This window comes from Lithobates pipiens, unplaced genomic scaffold, assembly GCF_037356315.1.
Source record: "Lithobates pipiens isolate NorthernLeopardFrog02 unplaced genomic scaffold, aLitPip1_a1.2 Scaffold_18, whole genome shotgun sequence".
In the NCBI taxonomy this organism is placed as follows: Eukaryota; Metazoa; Chordata; class Amphibia; order Anura; family Ranidae; genus Lithobates; species Lithobates pipiens.
Genome location: NW_027507758.1, coordinates 140,623,986 through 140,646,166, shown reverse-complemented (window position 1 = coordinate 140,646,166; position 22,181 = coordinate 140,623,986). Strand labels below are relative to the sequence as shown.

The 22,181-nt window shown below is 41.8% G+C and overlaps 1 protein-coding gene across 1 annotated transcript in view; it reads right to left on the bottom strand.

Annotated features, from left to right (window-relative positions):
* The window catches only part of ACSS1 (acyl-CoA synthetase short chain family member 1), a 200,218-nt gene that overhangs the window by 77,024 nt on the left and 101,013 nt on the right, over positions 1 to 22,181 (bottom strand). The window contains exons 4-6 of the mRNA XM_077486195.1: positions 21,831 to 22,006; positions 7,938 to 8,090; positions 4,196 to 4,343 (exon numbers count right to left, since the gene is read on the bottom strand). Of these exons, the coding sequence (XP_077342321.1) occupies positions 4,196 to 4,343; positions 7,938 to 8,090; positions 21,831 to 22,006 (477 nt within the window). The remainder of the gene's footprint in view (positions 1 to 4,195; positions 4,344 to 7,937; positions 8,091 to 21,830; positions 22,007 to 22,181) is intronic.

Below are 22,181 nucleotides of genomic sequence, written 5' to 3'. Positions count from 1 at the left end.
GCATGATGTTGGGCGCCTGCACAGCATCCTTGCTTGCCCTTTTTCTGCCTCTTTCTGTCTGGAATGCGATCACATTAGCAGAAAGATTGAGAGAAACTGAGGGAGTACCAGTTTGCAAAGGTGGAGGAATAAATGACCTCCATTGTTGAGTGTCCTATGTGTGTGGATGTTGCTGCAATATGTAAAACTATTAGTATAGTCTTTTACATTTAGAATGGAGTGCTTCAAGATTGTGCAAGCTCTTAAAGGGCGCTTTAATTGAAAAAAAATTGAAAAACACTGGTTTAGGGTTTAGAGCTATTAATTGCATAGCAGGTTTTCTTTCTCTAAACACGTCTGATGTAGTGGTGGCCAAAAGAAAACAATTTATAACAAAGGTGGATGCTAACCCAAGGCAAAGCATTCCATAGGAAACAGGATTCTCTTTAGTAAAGGTAACTCAACATATTGACACTTTTCATATGCTACAGGAACAAGAACACGTGTATGATGTTTAGTGAAAGCACGGGTATACTTGGATATCCTATTGATTGTATACAAAAAGAAAAGCAGCAGATGATATGGAGGTCGATGATACTTCAAAAGTTATTTTAGCTAAAGAAATGTGCATCTTAGCCCTTGTACACATGGTCGGACATTCCGACGGAAAAATTTCCGATCAGACCTTGTTGTCGGATAATCCGACAGTGTGTGGTCTCCATCGGACTGTTTCCGTCAGAATATCCGACGGACCAAGTTTTCCAGCTTGGCTATAAAATTTTCCGATAACATGATCCGATCGGACTTTGTCCGATCATGTGTAGAGAATTCCGATCGGACAAAGTGCCACACATTCTCAGATCAAGTTCCTACACCAAAGCTATTGGCTACTAGCCTGAACGTAGCCCCGTCGTAACGAAATAACGTCCCCGCGTTCTGAACGATCGGATTTTCCGACAACTTTGTCCGACCGTGTGTATGCGTCAGTTTCGGACAAAACCCGTCGGACAAAATCAGACGGATTTGGTTGTGGGAATGTCCGACCGTGTGTACAAGGGCTTACACAGTATATTGGTAAATTGGTAAATTGTACCAACATTTAAATTATTCTTATGCCGCGTACACGCGGTCTAATATTCCGACGGGAAATGTTCGATGTGAGATTGTTGTCGGAAAGTCCGACCGTGTGTATGCTCCATCAAACATTTGCTGTCGGATTTTCCACCCACAAATGTTTGATAGCAGGTTCTCAAATTTTCCACCAACAAAACGTTGTTGTCGGAAAGTCCGATCCTACGAGGCATAAGAGTAGTCCTGTGACAGCACAAGAGAAATTTGGTAATAGTTGACTGCCAAGGGCACCAACATCCTATACCCTAAGATGGACTTTTAAGGTGCCAACACAATACAACAATATTTATAAAAATATAAATGTATATTTTTATATACGTATATTGTTGTATTGTGTTGGCACCTTTAAAGTCCATCTTTCTTTCCTTTAAATGTTGACCCTGTCAGTTCAAGGTCATACCTGTAATAAAAGAGATAATAATTATCTTCCTGGTGGCCCGGGTACACTGACTGCTGCATATATTCCACTCTTCCGGGGGTGTGGAATATCTTCTCCCCACTGAATGCTGTGGTTCCTCTAGTTAGCTTGTATGTCATTTGTATGACATACAATGACACAATACAATACCTGTTTCCCCCATTGAGTGCAGTGGAGGAAACAGGTATTTGACCCATCCAGCTGGTGTAATAACTGCAGCAGTTGGCAAGTAGTACAGAAGGAACAAATGGTAGACCGGAAATGTAACTATAAATGATCCTTTCACTACGGGTATTTAATTCTTTACAAGTGATTCTTTGCTGAAAGGATCACCTTAAGGAAAACTTTGTTCTTGATACAGTAGTCCAAGCCAGTTATAAATAGAAGAACACATGGGTCTTATCATCATTTGTGGTATGCTTGTATGTTAGTTTTATTCATTGCTTTGTGAATGCAGTGCAGCTGCAAGCATGTTATCAAGGTCTACTAAGTCAAACATATTTGGCAATGAGAGCATTGAACAGGGGATGAATGGAGACAAAATAGTAGTCTATTTGGTGTGTTATCCTTGTTATCACTGCATGTATTGAAGGCTGCATTCATCATAGAGTTTCGTAAATACATGTTCTGCTTTGAAAGCTGAACTATGTTCTCAAAGTGTTTAACCCAATACCAAAAGTAAAGACATACCTAGGTGAAAAATAAACACCTACTAAACATACAAACATTAATGAACTACATGAACACTTATAAACTAAAGTGCGAACTGGGAAAATTTGAGCTTTGTTTACTTTTTCTTAGAATTCCTCTGCATTTGATTGGATATTTGAAATGCACATAGGTGACTTTTACTTCACCTTGATTTTACCTCCAAACCCTCTCGTCTTCCCATGGGATGGCCTGTATTTCTGAGCATTGAGGACACCATCGATTCAGACCAAATCTCCAACTCTATTTGCTGAAATGCAGCCCCCCATTTACAAGGAACCTCCACCATGCTTCACTATTGCCTGCAGACACTTAATATTGTACCGCTTTCCAGCATTTCAGCGAACAAACTGCCTCCTGCTACAGTCAATTTTTTTCATATTTTTACTCATCAGTCCAGAGCACCTGCTGCCTTTTGTCTGCACCCCAGTTGCTATGTTTTTGTGCATAGTTCAGTTGCATATACTTGTCCATGTTGGAGGTATGACTTTTTGGCCTTAATTCTTTCATGAAGACCACTTCTGGCCAGACTTCTCTGGGCAATAGATGGGTGTACCTGGATCCCACTGGTTTCTGCCAGTTCTTTGCTGATGACACTGATGGACATCTTCCGATGTCAAAGGGAAGTAAGCATGATGTGTCTTTCATCTGCTGCATTAAGTTTCCTTGACCGACTACTATGTTCATGGTCCCCAATGTTGCCCGTTTCTTTGTGGTTCTTCAAAAGAGCTTGAACAGCACATCTTAAAACTCCAGTCTGCTTTGATATCTTTGCCTGGGGGAGACCTTGCTGATGCAGTATAACTACCTTGTGTATTGTTGCTGTGCTTAGTCTTGCCATGGTGTATGACCTGTGACATGAAACTGTCTTCTTCAACATCACCTTAGTAGCAGAGTTTGCCTGTTCCTCACCCAGTTTTAAGCCTTCTACGCAGCTGTTTCTGTTTCAGCTAATGACTGTGTTTCAACCTACATATGAAATTAATGCAAAACTCCAACCAAAATATTGCACTTGTGATACAAAAAAACATAAAATATATATAGAAATGAAGCTGCACCACTAATGTGAGATATTTTTTCACAACAAATGATGTACAGTAAATGTGTTGCGCTAATAAAGGAAAAGAAAAAAAAAACACATGTAAAACAAACAAAAAAGTCCAAATGTCAGTAGTCTCTCAAACAAATCATAAGTTCCACATGTGTCAAATTAAATTTAAAAATCTTGTATTCAGGATGAACCAGAATCCCTACACCAGGTGAATACACTGCCACCACAAATATGAATGGACTCTTACCAAAGAGTTTGGACCCTTTCTTATATAGGGTCATAATGGCTAAAAGTTTTTACTCCCCAACACTGGTCACAGATGGGGATAGGGGAAACGATCCCAAATCGACCACAGAATGACTCCAATCCTTTTCCTTCAGGCCGTTCAGTAAATAAAAAATAATCCCAAATAAATAGAAAAATGCTGATAGTGTAAAACCTCTCATGAGTTACATGTATTTAAAGGTATATTGCACTTACATATTTCCAGATTCAAAGAGCATCGAACAATATAAAAAGATGGCGGCCGCCAAAAACATTCAGGTAGCAAGATGAAAGGGATGTGTAGCTCTGCCCGACCGGTTTCGTCGCCAAAAGGACTTCTTCTGGGGCATATGAAATTGATGATCATTAACTATACAAAATCCCTGACTTTGTGCAAGTGTACAAACTGTACAAGTGTACAAACTGATTCTGGTAGGAAAGGCAAAGGTGGTCACACCAAATGTTGGTTTGATTTAGATTTTTCTTCTGTTCACTTACTTTGCATTTTGTAAATTGATAAAAATAAACTAAACTGAAATATATATTTTTGAAAGCATTCTTTCTTTACAGTATTTCTTCACACCTGCCTAAAACATTTGCACAGATTTAAAATACAAATAAAGTACAATGTCAGAAACTGTTACCTGGATTTGGATAAGTTGGAGTGCTCTCAAATAAGACACTGGTGGCTCCATTACAGAGGGGTCCATACACAACATAGCTGTGTCCTGTTATCCAGCCAATGTCAGCCACACAGCCAAACACATCTCCTTGACTGTAATCAAACACGTACTGGGGAAAAAAATAATAAACTTTACAAAGTAACAAAAAAACAAAAACATGGATATTTATGCATTCTTCATAATCTAAAATAAATATGAAATCCCAAAAGGAGAGCAGGATAGCTTCATAATGGCCACTCCAGGACTTCCAGTGTACTTTCCCACTGTTAGAGTCCCAAGAGATAATAAAAAAATGTCACGTCAGTTAATCCTCCAGCATCCAACAAACACTGAATTATTATTTGTATGGATTTGAACTAAGTTAGTTTTAAGTTTACATAAAGCATTTATGACTTTTTAACATGGCAGAAGATCTACATATTGTCCGTTCTTCCAGGAATGAAGTTGTGAATGTGCCTCGAAATATTTTATTGCACACAGCAGACTTTCTGTATTATATTCACACAAAATGAACAGCACTAGCAGTATCTTTAAAAAAACAACAAACGCACTGAACACCCATCTATTGCTGGGTGTCCAGTGCATCCCTATACCTTTAAGGAGAGGTGGGCTCCCTCCAAACATACCTGACCCTAATCTATTCATTATTATATATGTGCTCCAATTTGGGAGATTCTCAAAATGATAGAGTTATGACTGCAGTACATTGGGGATCTGTGACGTGGCCACTGCAGCTTACGCATGTATTTGCAAGTGTGTGCAAAAGAAACTCCTTGTTTTCAACGTGAACTGTTAGACAGATTAATTCAATTTGTTGAAGGAACAAGGAAGCTATATACAGCAGCACTAAACAGAGAACACTGATCCTGACTGAAAAGTTCCTTGTCAACACTAATGCCGCGTACACACGACTGGACTTTTCAGCAGACTAGGTCCGAAGGGATTAGTCCGTCGGACAATCCAATCGTGTGTGGGCTAGTCCGATCCTTTTTTCGGAAAAAAAATCAGACGGACCTAGAAATAGAACATGTTTCAAATCTATCCAATGGACTCCATTCCAACGGACTAAAATTGGGAAAACTGTTCGTCCGTGTGCTGGTCTGATGGACCAAATATGATGCAAGGGAAGCCATTGGCTATTGAACTTCCTTGTTTAGTCCCGTCTTACGTCATCATGTTCAAAATTAACGGACTTCGAACTGACTTAGTCCGTTCGTGTGTGGCCAAGTCCGTACGTTCGGAAAGTCTGTCGGAACTCGGCCGAATGTCCGTCGAACTTAGTTTGCCAGAAAGTCCGGTCGTGTGTACATGGCATTTAGAGACATCTAAACAAGGCTCTGAAGAAGAGGGAAAGCTTGAAACGCGTTAGCTGATGTGACTACAAGTGTTGTGGATTTAAGTGGATGATTTTATGATAATGCTATGACACAAGTACTGGATGTGAGTATATTCACCTATATTTTATTAAATCTAAACACGTATTGAGGATAATGCGCTAGGTCTATGCGCCCTCTGTGTTCCTCTTTGCTTTCAGTTCATTTGGACTCCCCCAGTCTTTGGAAGGTAGCATGGTGTGCATTATGCACATATACTAAAATGTCAAGATAAGAGTCTGAAAACACGTTGGGACTTAACACAGCGCAGGAGAGTGAACATTTTGATATGCTCTAATTTAGTTTGTTGCAGGCTGACTGGCAAATGAGCTGGGAACTTTTGTTTGATGTTTTTTGACATGCATCACCCTTCCATGTGCTCCTTGCTGCAAAGGCCAGTTATAGGTTGGGGTGGTCGCCATTTGTTTGTACTGTTGCTGAATTGGTGCGGGGACTCAATAGATACCTTCGCTGCCATTGTGTTATTTCTGGGTGTCCAGTGCATCCATGTACCTTTAAGTAGGGGTGGACTCCCTTCAGGCATACCTGCCCTTAATCTATCTATTATTATATATGTGCTCCAACTTGGGAGACTCTCAAATTTGTAGAGTTAGGACTGCAGTGCACTGGAGTGCCATGAAGTGGCTGCTGCAGCTTACGCATGTATTTACAAATGTGTCCAAACGCATACCCTTGTTGAACTGTTAGACAGGACAATTTGGTTTGTTGTAGGCTGGCTGGTAAGCTGGTTAGCTGGGAATTTTTGTTTGTGGTTTTTTGAAATGCATAACCCTTCCATGTGCTCCTTGCTGCATGGGCCAGGTATAGGTTGAGGTGGTTGCCATTTGCTTATACTGCTGGCAGTAGCTTGTCAGCTACTACTCTGTGTGAACGAACTAATGCTTTAAAGGATAAATCCATGCAAAGTATTGTTTTTACAGGTGGAACCTGGTGTGGTGAGTCAGCCTCTGGCTTCTTACATGTGTTGGAGACCTTCCTACTTTAATGCCTAACTCCTTTACCATTTCATCTAGGGGATTTGGGTGTTTGCGCCCATCTTTGTGTTTCAGCTCCTCTTATTACTCTCTCAATAATAAAAAAATAAACTAAAAATCTATGAGGCACAGTGGAAACCCATCATAATATCCACACCAGGTGACCAGAACCAGGAATTTAAGTGCAGAGATCTCCCCAGAGTCTCATGAGATATAAGAAATATGCATTTATACGCTGATCTCAAGGAAGATATGAAGAAACACAAATGAATACAATTATGTATTTTTGATTCATTTCTAAATGTAAGTCTCTTGTAAAGATCATAGGTGTGCACAGCCTACTGCATTAGGGTGTGCACCCCAAATGTATTAAAACATAGATGGTGTCATTAGAGCAGTGAACTTGTCAGTAGGGAAGAGGTTGGTGTCAGTAGGGCAGTGGATGGTGTCAGTAGTTTTTTATTTGTATCATTTTATTTTTTTAATTATTTCTTACACTTTTTTTTAGGTGCCCCCTTGGGAAGGTTTGGTGAAATATCAGCAGGGGGAATATGCACCGCACAGAGTGATTAGGATGTGCCCGGGCACACCCCCTGCACAGGCCTATGACAAAGAAACACACAGACTATGAGAGGGAAGGGCCACACCAATTAGGTGTTCTTCATGTACATTAGCCAACAAGCAAAATTATGACATTAGGAGAGCGAAAGGCATGACTTCAGCAGCCTCTTTTGCTGCTTCTTAAGTCCCAATTTAAACCTATGCAGGCAGTTTGCATATCCATGATGCATTTTGCATTTTTTAATACATGTTTTTGATCCATTGAAGTCTATGGAACCAGAAAAAAAAAGTCCCTGGCCCTTTCTGTAAAATGCATAGATGTGAACGTGACCCATAGGAAACCATGTTAAACATACTGTAATGCACAGGTGTGAACCAGGCCTTAGTGTTGATTTACAGCCCCTTTATGTGTATTTCAATTACCTTTTTTCTGGAGTTCAGCTTTAACCATCTAGGATCTACCAACATTTTAAATATCAGGTTTGGGTAGGCTGAACACCAGTTTGAAAATATTGAATGAACATAAAACATAAAAAAAATTATATTCTGTAAAAACATGATTCCAATTTACATTCTTCTATTTTGAACATATTGCCTGTGTCTGTGGTTAGAATGGCTCATCCTCACACAAAGGCAAAGCAGGAAGTTCCAACATAAACTAGACATGCTGTTAAAATATAGAAGTGATACTTTCTATGTTTTGTACATTGTCATATTGTTTACACCATCCATACAGATATGCATTTATACCCATCACATATACACTGTACATACCTTGTGTGTCAGGGAAGCATAGAGAAGGTAGCCAGCCTGTGTATGCACAACACCCTTTGGCATCCCTGTGCTACCTGAGGTGTACAACATGAATAGCATGTCTTCACTGTTCATGGGTTCTGGAGGACAGATGGGATCTGCTCTAGCCATTTCCTGCAAACCAAAGCAAGACAATGTTCATACATTTGATCACATACTGTTTATTGTTTCATGGTGCTGGCAAATTCTGCAGAACTTTACACAGTAATTAGTACCATCAGTTTTTGCCTAAAGGAGCTTACAATCAAATGTCCTAATCACAGGAGTGAAAACATGCAAATTAAAAACAATCCAGTTGGAAACCTACCACTACATTTTGGGTTTCACTAGGAAACCATGGCTTGAAGCTATTCTACATAGGAAAAATACAGACTATATGCAGAACCTGATGGTAACCGAATCTAGAACTTGAATGTCACATAACATGATGAGTACTAACTGCCTAGCCATTGTTATGAAAGTGTTCATGTTTTGCTCTAGTTTGGATAATCTGACAGTGATATTTAGTTGATCTCACTTTTGGAAGGCCTAAAAGAACATATAGACTTTTTTATTGATTTATTTTTATCTTAAAGTAACGTTAAACAATTGCCCTAAAGCGGAGTTCTAAACGTTTTTTTATTTATTAAAAGTCAGCAGCTACAAAAAGTGTAGCTGCTGACTATTATTAAACAGACACTTGTCCCACGGTCCAGCGATGCGGACCTCGCTCCTCTCCCCCGCCTCTGCGCCGGCATAGCAAGTGGACACCCGGCCGTGACAGCTTTCATGGCACTGAGCATGCGCGAGTTGCGCTGAGATCTGCTAGTGGCCAGGCAATCTTCTGGGACCTGTGACGTATACCAAAAGATTGCAGAGAGGAAGGGGCCGCCTAGGGGGAAAGGAAAAATCGCCTAGGTGACCAAGAGCAGGAAGGAGAAAGTGGGACAGGAAGTCCCACTCTAAACTAGGTACACACTCCCCCCGCAAAAAAATGACATGCCATATGTGGCATGTCAGGGAGCGAGGAGTACTTAAAGCAGAAGTTCCATTTTTGGGCGGAACTCCGCTTTACTCTCCAAAATGAATTCATACTCATCCACTATTTAATGGTCCTGTAATCTATTATTCATGGAATTGCTCCTTATATTTACCACCTTCTAACGCCCTCCTTGAGCTCCTGAACATCTCCTTTTCTGCCTCACTTCCATTTGTTTGGAAAAGCAGTGCACGTTAGTTACATGTGCACTGATCTATGCATACTAAAAAATCCATAGTCCCTAGCACATCTCACAAGCAAGAAAGAGAAGGTGGCTATGTTCCTACATATAGTGGGACCATGGAGAAAGAACATAGCCACCTTCTACCAGGAAGTCAGACCACAGCAGACGTATTGTCTTATGTTTTCATTGCATATCACCCGTGAACCACATACAATTCACCTCCCATGGAGGTGAATCTCACTTCCAGTATTTGATCCCAATAAATTAAGGTCACTAGCTTTTGCCCCTTCATGGGCTGTATAATAGATGGCTCTTCAAAATGTTTTTTTCTCTTCTCCAATTGGAGACATTCAATCATGAAAAAAGAATTGGGACCAATAGTTCTCTCCATTCATTTAAAAGGCCCGTGGATCAGGCATAACGTGTATAGAGGTGGAGCCATGTTAGTAACATTATATGGTGGCCATCTGCAGTCAACAGAGAGAGGGATGCTTCTTACAATTTTGTAATGCATTGTATATAGCATTGTGTGTACACTTGCTCGTAAGTGTAATTTAAGAGGTTTATGTTAAATGATTTTAAATGTACAGAAAACACTATTGGTCCAATTCTTTTTCATGAATGAATATCTGCAATTGGAGAGACTGGAAATGAGGAGAAACATCTTGAGAAGCCATTCATTATACAGCCCATGAAGGAGCAAAGCGCTAGTGACCTTAATTTATTGAGGTCAAATACTGGTGGTGAGCATATAAGGTTCACGGGTGGTGAATTGCATGTGGAGCAGGAGTGATATGTACTGAGAAGATAAGAAGATACGTCAGTTTCACCGTTGGTTGGAAGCATGGAAATTTTTGTGTACGTGTGTTATATCAAAATTAATGTGTGGACTTTTTTGTTCACTTTGTATTTGTTGTATGGGTTGTGCTACACCATTATTTGTAAAGTTTAAAATGAAAAATGGTAAACACTGCAAAAACATTTCATGCTATATGCTCATAATACACTATACTTTTACTTTAGGGCAAAATAGTATCACTTACAACAAAAATAGGGACAGAAAAAAGAGATATCATGTTTTATATCACACTATGGAATGAGAAAATATTTATTAATCATCCAAACTTTTCAGAATTTACCCATACAGTCACCGGATCAATTAACAATTATTTTATTAAATAATTATTAATTATTTAATTATCAATAGTTCAGATGAGCTACTCTTTGTTACTACTGTATTGAATGCAATAGCTACTAGGAGGAGTATGCCTAAAGTCCCAACGTGCTTTTTACATTACATAAGTACACATAGCCGCAAGCGATATGTGTCTTAATATAGTACAGAATGCTTTCTGGTATGTTAATCCATACAATTGGTATATCCAGGAAATAGTGGTTGTTTTTTAAAGCACAGTTCACAGATGCAGACATTGGTAGGCTTAAATTGTTAGGTCAGAAACTTAAAGTAAATGCACAAAGACAAAATATGAGAGCTGCCAATGCTGACTTCTAAGTAGAAAAAAGGCTTCATGCAGAGGGAAAATGGTCATACTCATGGCTACATTGTGGATAGGTGACTAATTGTAAACAGATTTTATGGAAAAGAACTGCTAGAGTAAGAACAAGTGGATTATTTATTTAATCAGTGTGATAGCTCAATATGACAGAGATGAGTAGTCGTGGAATCACTTCTGTATTATGAGAAAAATATTAGAAATCTAAGGCTGTGACTTACAGACCCATACATTTTCTATGGGCCATTAAAGGGCCCAAAGTTTAAGGTCCGTGTCTCTAAAGTCTGTATTGATCGAGTCATTTATAAGATGATTACTAAATTGACTTTTTGAATAAGTACTCAAAATGATAAGGTAGGTATCTCCATTTAGATGGTAATTGGGTCATCAGCTATGGACATATGTTGGGCAAGTCTATAGACACATATATTCATGATTTGTTGCCAAATTGTAAAAGATCAGAATCTCGGGGGTGGTTTTTGAAAGATGTATCGTCTGGTGAGCTAAATTCGGTTTTCTATTAAGGGATTTCCTAAAATCTTGCAACAATGTTGTCATCAGGTAATCAATATAGTAAAGCTGGGGTCCTTATACCATTTAACTGAAAAGGTAATTTATTAAGTTCAACAGTCTCTAAACCAGCCTTTCTCAACCTTTTCAACACATAGGAACCCTTGAAATAGTTCTCCGGTCTTGGGGAACCCCTGCTAAAAATTAGAAATCTACAGCTCATGATACATTAGTGTGATGGTCAGTGGGAAGAATGGTCATTACACTTGTGGTCATTGGGAAGAATTACCTCCTTACAGATAGCTAAAAGGATCGTTGGAAACTTATCTGAGAGGCAGAAATGGCCCAATGCTAAAGGAACCCCTAGCAACCTCTGGAGGAACCCTAGGGTTCCATGGAATCCTGGTTGAGAATCACTGCTCTAAACACTAAGCACCTATGTGAAAGTACATGATGGGGCATATAAACACATGATCTTCAATGACCAAGGTCATAATACATGCAGTGTGCATTATTGTTCACTGGGTGAAAGGTTATATTTAGAAATTATGTAAGAATGGAGGCACTTCATCCCTCTCCTTCTGAAAGCTGTTAATAACCTACCAATGGAAATAGGTTATATAGATTACAGGAGGAAAGTCAGGGCTAGACTGGAATTTGTATTTGAATTATGTACCTCTTCAGATACACACGACATCATAGGACACTAGAGACACATCTGCATCCTTAACCACTTGCCGACCAGCCGACGTCATACTGCGGCAGGGCGGCACGATCCCGCAAGCCGTCGTAGCTGTACATCGGCTCCTTTAATCGGGATAGCAGGCGTGCACATGCGCCCGCTGCACTGCGGGGGTGCCGATGCTCGTGACCAGCGGTTGTGATGACCGCCAGCCACAAGCGATCGCGAGCACGAGAGGCAGAACAGGGACGTGTGTGTGTGTGTAAACACACAAATAACTGTTCTGTTCTGAGAGGAGATGCTGATCGTGAGTTCCTAATAGCTAGGAACCACAATCTGTCATCTGCTATAGTCAGTCCCCTCCCCCTACAGTTAGAACACACAGCCAGGGAACACAGTTAACCCCTTGATCACCCCCAAGTGTTAACCCCTTCCCTGCCAGTGAATTTATACAGTAATCAGCACATTTTTATAGCACTGTCGCTGTATAATTGTCAATTGTCCCAAAAATGTGTCAAAAGTGTCCAATGTGTCCGCCATAACGTCGTAGTCATGATAAAAATCACTGATTGCCGCCATTACTAGTAAAAAATAATAATAATAAAAATACCATAAATCTATCCCCTATTTTGTAGATGCTATAACTTTTGTGCAAACCAAACAACATATGCATATTAGACATGTGCAGAGTAAAATATTTTGTTTCGGAATTTCATTTTCGTCCGAAAAATACATTTATTTAGTTACTCCCGAAATCCCTTTTTTGTTTATTTCGTTTTTCGTTCAAAAATTGCATTCGTCCAGAAATCCACATGAATTACGGTCGAATCTGTCTTTGAAGGCTTATGGTGTCTGTCGAATGTATAAAGAAGATTCGACGGAGCTAGTATATAGCATACTTCGTGTGAACTTTAGAACCCTATTAAAGTCTATCGGTCTCCAACGTTCAAAATCTAAAGTGCTCATTTTAAAGGCTAATATGCAAGTTACTGTCCTAAAAAGTGTTTGGGGACCTGGGTCCTGCCCCAGGGGACATGTATCAATGCAAAAAAAAGTTTTAAAAATGGCCGTTTTTTTGCGAGCAGTGATTTTAATAATGATTAAAGTGAAACAATAAAAGTGTAATATTCCTTTAAATTTCGTACCTGGGGGGTGTCTATAGTATGCCTGTGAAGGGGTGCATGTTTCTGGTGCTTAGAACAGTCCCCCTAAAAATCCATACCAGACCCTTTATCCGAGCACGCAACCTGGCAGGCCGCAGGAAAAGAGGGGGGGACCTGAGACCCCCCCCCGAACCGTACCAGGCCACATGCCCTCAACATTGGGAGGATGCTTTGGAGGTCTGTGACCACTCAAAGCACCATGTCCCCATGTTGATGGGGACAAGGGCCTCATCCCCACAACCCTGGCTGGTGGTTGTGGGGGTCTGCGGGCGGGGGGCTTATCAGAATCTGGAAGCCCCCTTTAACAAGGGGACCCCCAGATCCCGGCCCCCCTGTTTGAAATGGTAAGGGGGTACAAAAGTACACCTACCATTTCACAAAGAAAGTGTAAAAAATAGTTAAATAAGACAAACACACTTTTGAGAAAGTCCTTTTTAATAAAGGACTTTCTCAAAAGTGTGTTTGTCTTATTTAACTATTTTTTACACTTTCTTTGTGAAATGGTAGGGGTACTTTTGTACCCCCTTACCATTTCAAACAGGGGGGGGCGGGAACTGGGGGTACCCTTGTTAAAGGGGGCTTCCAGATTCTGATAAGCCCCCCGCCTGCAAGACCCCCACAACCACCGGCCAGGGTTGTGGGGATGAGGCTCTTATCAACCCATCAACATGGGGACATGGTGCTTTGAGGGGTCACAGACCCCCAAAGCATCCTCCCAATGTTGAGGGCATGTGGCATGGTACGGTTCGGGGGGGCGCTCTCTTGCCCCCCCTCTTTTCCTGCAGCCTGCCAGGTTGCGTGCTCGGATGAAGGGCCTGGTATGGATTTTCAGGGGGACCCCACGTAAAAAAAAAAAAATTTTATTTGACGTGGGGTTCCCCTTAATATCCATACCAGACCTGAAGGGCCTGGTAATTGAATTTGGGGGAACCCCACGCTTTTTTATTTATTTATTTATTTTATCAATGGCTTTCAATTACTTTTTTTCCTGCCGAAATGACACTTTGTGCAGGGACAGTTCTAAGCACCAGAAACATGGGCCCCTTCACAGGCATACTATAGACACCCCCCAGGTACGAAATTTTATTGTTTCACTTTAATCATTATTAAAATCCCTGCTCCCGAAAAAACATCAGTTTTTAAAACTTTTTTTTGCATTGATACATGTCCCCTGGGGCAGGACCCAGGTCCCCAGACACTTTTAAGGACAGTAACTTGCATATTAGCCTTTAAAATTAGCACTTTAGAATCTTTTCTCTCTGTCAAATCTTTTCTCTCTGTCAAATCTTTTCTCTCTGTCAAATATTTTCTCTATATAATCTTGGACTAATAGAGGTAAGGTTATGCACATTCGACCACAGGTTCTATAGACACAGATTGTTATTGAGAGCCACGTCGAATCTCCTATTCTATATCGAACTGTTGTAACAACGAAAATAAAGCATTTATTTATGTCGGATCTTTCGTTTTTCGGATTCTGCACTTTCGTTATCGTTTGTCAAAACGAAAACGAAAATACCTGAAATTCGGATGAAAACGAATGTACATGTCTAATTATTGCGATTTTTATTACCAAAAATATGTAGAAGAATACATATCAGCCTAAACTGAGAAAAAAAAAGATAAAAAAAAAAAAGGGGGATATTTATTATAGCAAAAAGGACAAAATATTGAGTTTTTTTAAAATTGTCGCTCTTTTTTTGTTTATAGCGCAAAAATAAAAATCACAGAGATGATCAAATACCACCAAAAGAAAGCTCTATTTGTGGGAAAAGAAGGACGTCAATTTTGTTAGGGTACAGTGTCGCAGGACGTGCAATTGTTTGTTAAAGTGACGCAGTGCCGTATCGCAAAAAGTGCTCTAGTCATTGAGTAGCCAAATCTTCTAGGGCTTAAGTGGTTAAAGGGGATCCGTTTTGTAGGCCAAATGAATGCTGGGAAAGGGTAAAGTTTTAGATGTTCTGAAACCTAACTGGTTTTAATGATGCAAGCTCTTAAACTGGCATCCATGGCCTATCCTAGTGAGGTCAGGGGCGGATCCGGGGGGGGGGGGGGCAACAGGACAATTGCCCCCCCCCGAAAATATCACACCGACATGATTGTCACAGTCATCTGCAGCGCTGCCCTGAGTCTCTCTCTCATCATCCGATCAGCAGCACAGAGAGAGACTCTAGAGATCAATTATGCGGCGCTGGGACCAGGAGGAGCCTGGAGGTGGGTGGAGCTGGGGTGCTGGCATGGCAACCCTTGCTAGCGCCTGGGCCGCCTGGCGTCTAGCAATGAGTCACGTCTTGGAGTCAGTCACGGAGCCGACGTGATGACGAGGCATGCAACGCTGGACCTATAACACCACGCAGCGCAAAGTAATTTCCGGGTCCCCTCCGCCCTCTGAGCAGTGTGTGAGGGGAGGGGCGGTGGTGCGAAGGGCTTTGGATGGAGATTGCACGCTGGAAGGAGTGCATGTCTGAAGGAAAGAGAAGAGTGGGCATGCTGTCAGGGCTTGGTGGGAGAAAAATGGGGGCTGTGAGTGAACTCTGTCACTGAGCTGCTATATAGAAGGGGGGAAGCACCATTCAAGTGGAAATGTGTGCCGATTTGCACCACTGAGTCAGTTTTCAGGCATTTACTGCCTCCCCAGTGTGAAAGGTGACCTGGCAAGTGACAATCCGCAGTGTGGCAATTGACGTGACAAGTGGCAATCCGCAAGGTTTGGCAGGGGACGTTTGGCAGGGGACGTGGCAAGTGACAATCCGCAAGGTGTGGCAGGTGACGTGGCAAGTGACAATCCGCAAGGTGTGGCAGGTGACATGGCAAGTGACAATCCGCAAGGTGTGGCAGGTGACGTGGCAAGTGACAATCCGCAAGGTGTGGCAGGCGACGTCGCAAGTGACAAGCCACATCTGGTGGCAAGTGACACCCTCAGGGCTCCCACTGATTCTGGATTATGGTGAGTTGAACCATTTAATTTTATATAACAATGTAATAATATAAATAATGCACTTCAATCATCCTGACACCATATCAACCATGGCGCCGTGATGATTGAAGCAACAACGCCAGCCATTTTCCCGATAAACTGCCCGCAAAAAAAAAAAAAAAAATTCTGGCAGTGCCTCTCCCGAAACTAGACTCTGGATCCACCCCTGAGTGAGGTACTGACCTGGAACAAGCAGCCAACACAGATTGGGTAGTTTTAGGTTAGCAGGAACTAAAGGTAGGATCGGCATCAAAGCCCTGGTGCCTAAAACTTAACAAAGAAGTCAGAAATGGTGGCACTCATAGTTCTGCCCTTACTTTGGGGCACAATGTAATACAGCAAATGACTTTGTACATAAATATGTCTCCCAAATCAATATTTGTTAAATTCAGGCACTATTATAGATGGCCAGTCCAGTTGCATAGCAGATACTTGCAGGCAAAAATACTGTATGTCTTCAGTGGCCTGATTTGAAACATATTTGGCTATCCATTAACAAAACTGGCAGATACTAATGGAGAGGCAATGGAAGGGATCTTATGAGGATCTTATTTTTAGATTGTAAGCTCTAACGAGCAGGGCCCTCTGATTCCTCTTGTACCAAATTGTAATGTAAATGTAATGTCTGCCCTCATGTTGTAAAGCGCTAAGCAAACTGTTGGCGCTATATAAAACCTGTATAATAATAATAATAATAATAATAATAATGAGAACAACAAACTTTGAAGAAGCAATGAAACAATTGAATCTTCCATTCAATCTGATGTGCAAGTCAATATTTCTTATTCATGAAAGCTGGTAGTCCATACAGACATTAGGTAAATCTATTATCTGTTCTGTGACTCTAAACCAGTGGTCTGCAAACTGCGGCTCGGCGGCCGGATGCGGCCCTTTGAATGCTTTTATCTGGCCCTTGGGGCATTATTTCCCTCCACTATCAGCAACAGTGGGGCATATATTATGCCACTGAAAATAGAGCCCTATTCTTCCCACTGGCACCATCGATGGGGCACTATTCCTCCCGCTGACACCAATAATGGGGCACTATTCCTCCCACTGACACCATCGATAGGGCACTCTTCCTCCCACTGACACCAATGATAGGGGACTATTCCTCCCACTGACACCAATAATGGGGCACCATTCTTCCCACTGACACCATCAATAGGGCACTCTTCCTCCCACTGACACCAATGATGGGGCACTATTCCTCCCACTGACACCAATGATGGGGCACTATTCCTCCCACTGATACCAATGATGAGGTACTATTTCTCCCATTGATACAAATGATGGGGCACTGTTCCTCCCACTGACACCAATGATGAAGCACCAATCCCCCCACTTACACCAACAATGGAACACTATTACTACCCCTAATACCAATAATGGGGCACTATTCCCCCCCTAATACCAACGATGGGGCATTATTACTCCCCTTAATAGCAATGATGGGGTATTGTTTAGTCTGACAGCAGGAGATTTTCTTCCCCCATTGGCCACAGTCCAGCCCCCCTAAAGTTAGAAGGAGAGTAAACTGGCTCTTTGTTTATACATTTTGGAGACCCCTGCCACAGGGATTATCAGTGTTCAAGCAGAGCCACTAACTTCCTAGATTTGCCTAAACATTAACCACTTGCCGACCGCCGCACGACGATATACGTCGGCAGAATGGCACGGGCAGGCATATGGGCGTATATATAAGTCCCTGCCTGCCCGCGGGTGGGGGGCCCGATCGGGCCCCCCCCCGGTGCCTGCGGTGGTCGGCATTTCTTCGAGAGCGATCCGGGATGAGGGGGCGGCCATTCATTCATGGCCACCCCCTCGCGATCGCTCTCGACGAATGGAAATCCTCCGTGACATCACTTCCTCTCCTGTAATGTAAACACAGGAGAGGAGGTGATGTATTCTCTCCTCCGTGTCGGTATTTTTCGTTCCGGCACCGAGGAGAGAGGTTCGGTGAGTTGCACCAACACACCACACATACAGTAGAACATGCCAGGCACACTCACACCCCCCCTTTACCCCCCGATCACCCCCCCAATTACCCCTGCCCCCCCAGTCACAGTGACACCAATTGCTTTTTTTTTTTTTTTGCATTGGTGTCATTTGTGACTGTAATAACTGTTAGGGCAGTTAGGGTTAGCCCCCTTTAGTTCTAAGGTACCCCCCTAACCCCCCCAATAAAGGTTTAACCCCGTGATCACCCCCCGTCGCCAGTGTCACTAAGGCTGGGTTCACATTGCAGCAGTTTGAGAACGGATGTGATTCGCACCGCACTGCAGTGCAAATCACATCCGATCTCTGTGCGATTCGAGTTCAGCCATACAGATAGTATGGCTGAATTCGTGTCGCACCCGCCGCACCCGCCGCAAACTCGCACGGGACCCTTTTTTTGGTCCGCAGCAGAATCGGATCGCATGGGTGTTCACACCATGCGATCCGAGTTTGCAGATCGCACTGCGATATGCGAACTGATCTGGGGGTGTCATTAATATTTCACTGACACTCCCAGCAGTTCGCATAGGGCAGTGTGAACTGCCGCCGGGAGGCATGTGATGCGGGAACCCGCCGCGCATTCGTGGCGTTCCCACATCGCTCCAGTGTGAACCCAGCCTAATAAGCGATCGTTTTTCTGATCACTGTATTAGTGTCACAGGTGACGCTAGTTAGGCAGGTAGGTATTTAGGTTCGCCGCAGCTTTTTATAGCGCCAGGGACCCCCATATACTACCGCATAAAGCCCCCTGATTGCCCCCTAGTTAACCCTTTCACCAGTGATCACCATATAACTGTTACAGGTGACGCTGGTTGGTTAGTTATTTTTTTTATAGTTTTAGGGCACCCGCCATTTATTACCTAGTCTCACTAGTGTACCCCTAAATTTAGGGGTGTCTACTTTCCAAAATGGGGTCATTTGGGGGGGGTTTGTGCCATCTTGGCATTTTATGGCCTTCAAAACTGTAACGCCCTTAGAAAGCCTGAAGGCGGTGCTTGGTTTTCGGGGGGCCCCGTACGCGGCTAGGCTCCCAAAAAGTCCCACATATGTGGTATCCCCGTACTCAGGAGAAGCAGCAGAATTTATTTTGGGGTGTCATTTCACATATGCCCATAGCATGTGTGAGCAATATATCATTTAGTGACAACTTTGTGAAAAAAAAAAAAAAAAAAAAAGTTTGTAATTTTCCCGCAATTTGTGGCAAAATATAAAATATTCCATGGACTCAACATGCCTCTCAGCAAATAGCTTGGGGTGTCTACTTTCTAAAATGGGGTCATTTGTGGGGGTTTTGTGCCATCTTGGCATTTTATGGCCTTCAAAACTGTAATAGGTAGTGAGGAGTGAAGTCAAATATTTACGCCCTTAGAAAACCTGAAGGCGGTTCTTGGTTTTCGGGGCCCCGTACGTGGCTAGGCTCCCAAAAAGTCCCACATATGTGGTATCCCCGTACTCAGGAGAAGCAGCAGAATTTATTTTGGGGTGTCATTTCACATATGCCCATAGCATGTGTGAGCAATATATCATTTAGTGACAACTTTGTGAAAAAAAAAAAAAAAAAATTAAAGTTTGTAATTTTCCCGCAACTTGTGGCAAAATATAAAATATTCCATGGACTCAAAATGCCTCTCAGCAAATAGCTTGGGGTGTCTACTTTCTAAAATGGGGTCATTTGTGGGGGTTTTGTGCCATCTTGGCATTTTATGGCCTTCAAAACTGTAATAGGTAGTGAGGAGTGAAGTCAAATATTTACGCCCTTAGAAAACCTGAAGGCGGTTCTTGGCTTTCGGGGCCCCGTACGCGGCTAGGCTCCCAAAAAATCCCACACGTGTGGTATCCCCATACTCAGGAGAAGCAGAAGAATTTATTTTGGGGTGTCATTTCACATATGCCCATAGCATGTGTGAGCAATATATCATTTAGTGACAACTTTGTGTAAAAAAAAAAAAAAAATTATTTTTTTGTCATTATTCAATCGCTTGAGGCAAAAAAATAAAATATTCGATGGGCTCAACATGCCACTTATCAATTTCCTTAGGGGGTCTACTTTCCAAAATGGGGTCATTTGGGGGGGTTTTGTACTGCCCTGCCATTTTAGCACCTCAAGAACTGAGATAGGCAGTCGTAAACTAAAAGCTGCGTAAATTCCAGAAAACGTACCTTAGTTTGTAGATGTGACAACTTTTGCGCAAACCAATAAATATACAGTTATTGACTTTTTTTTTACCAAAGACATGTGGCTGAATACATTTTGGCCTAAATGTATGACTAAAATTGAATTTATTGGATTTTTCTAATAACAAAAAGTAGAAAATATCATTTTTTTTCAAAATTTGCGGTCTTTTTCCATTTATATCGCAAAAAATAAAAATCGCAGAGGCAATCAAATACCATCAAAAGAAAGCTCTATTTGTGGGAAGAAAAGGACGCAAATTTTGTTTGGGTACAACATTGCATGACCGCGCAATTACCAGTTAAAGCAGCGCAGTGCCAAATTGTAAAAAGACCTCTGGTCATTTACCAGCAAAATGGTCCGGTCTGAAAGTGGTTAAGCTGCAAGGTCCTTTTGAGACCACAAAACAGAAATGTGTTGACATTTCATCATCTTACCATCTTCAAGGAAATGTAGAATATTCCTGTCGCACACGTTCCTGGAGATGGCCTTAAGTAAATGGGTGCTGTAGCAGCTACTGGGTGGAAACTGGTGTCAACATGAAGCAAAGCATATATCACCAACACACCAAGGATCTTGAAACTATTGATCAAATCATAGTGGTGAAAGTGCAACGTTTTGGAGCCACGCAAGACCCCTACATTAGGTATGTGATAGGTGCATAGTGTAGTGTAGAATCATTTGTTCTGTCATTGGTGGATGGTACTTTAAATGTTTTAACACTACACTATGCACTTGTCACATGCCTGATGAAGGAGTCCTATGTGGCTTAGAAACCTTGCACTTTCATCGCTGTGATGCGCTCGCTTTAATAAACTGTTGAAAGTTATTTTTTAAAATCCATAGTGCGTGGAGATATATGCTTTGATTCATCTTCAAGGAAAGGTGAGTATTAAAAAGCCTTTGATATTACCCCTTTATTGGGTTAAAGCAAGTGGGTAGCAATCATGAAATGGGCAACTGTTCTGTAGTACAGATCCAGTTTAAATTGAATGCACATATATACCATGAGCCCGATTTGCTTTATTGTGACAAAAGTTCAAGTGAAGTTAACTGCGTTCCAATCTGGTGAAGAAAAAGACATATGCCCTGTACACACGGTCGGACTTTCTGGCTACAAAATCCGTCAGATTTTTTTAGATGGATTTTGGCCAAAACTTGTCTTGCATACACACGGTCGCACAAAGTTGACGGAAAATCGAATCATTCTGAACGCGGTGACGTAGAACACATACGACGGGACTATAAACCAGCCAGTAGCCAATAGCTTTCATCTCGTAATTTATTCCGAGCATGCGTGGCACTTTGTCTGTCGGAATTGTCTACACACGATCGGAATTTAAACGATTGGATTTTGTTTTTAGAAAATTTTAGATCCAGCTCTCAAACTGTGTGCGTTGGAAATTCCGATGGAAAAAGTCAGATGGAGCCCACACATGATTCCGACAATACGATCCGATCGCACATTTTCTGTCGGAAAGTCCAACCGTGTGTACGGGCCATTACATGTCAAATTCTTCTGCACATGACTGGATGTTGGGCGTACCCACAGGTGCACATCACTTTATTTTATTTCAAACACTAGTACATCAAGCTCCATATCTCATAGTATAAGTATACTCAGAAATAACGTACTTCTTCAAGAGGTATGTCAAGACTACCCATGTCGACTTTGTTCTCTGTCCTCTGAGCAACAAATACATGTTTAATTGAAGGGCAGCTCTTGACAGCTTTATCCACAGTCTTCTTGAGTTCCACCACTCGTCCACCCCTCAGACCCTGGTTGAAAGTGATGACGGCTTTGCAGCTTGCTATTGAGATTAAAAAGATCAGACATATGTTAGAAAAACAACATGACAACACATTGCAACATACTAAAGGTATAGGTTTCAGTTACGTAAGAATATGCTCAGCGTTTTCCATGTGAAGCATGTAATTAAATTTCCATGACCCATTTCCATGTAATAGGTCTTTACTTCTGATATA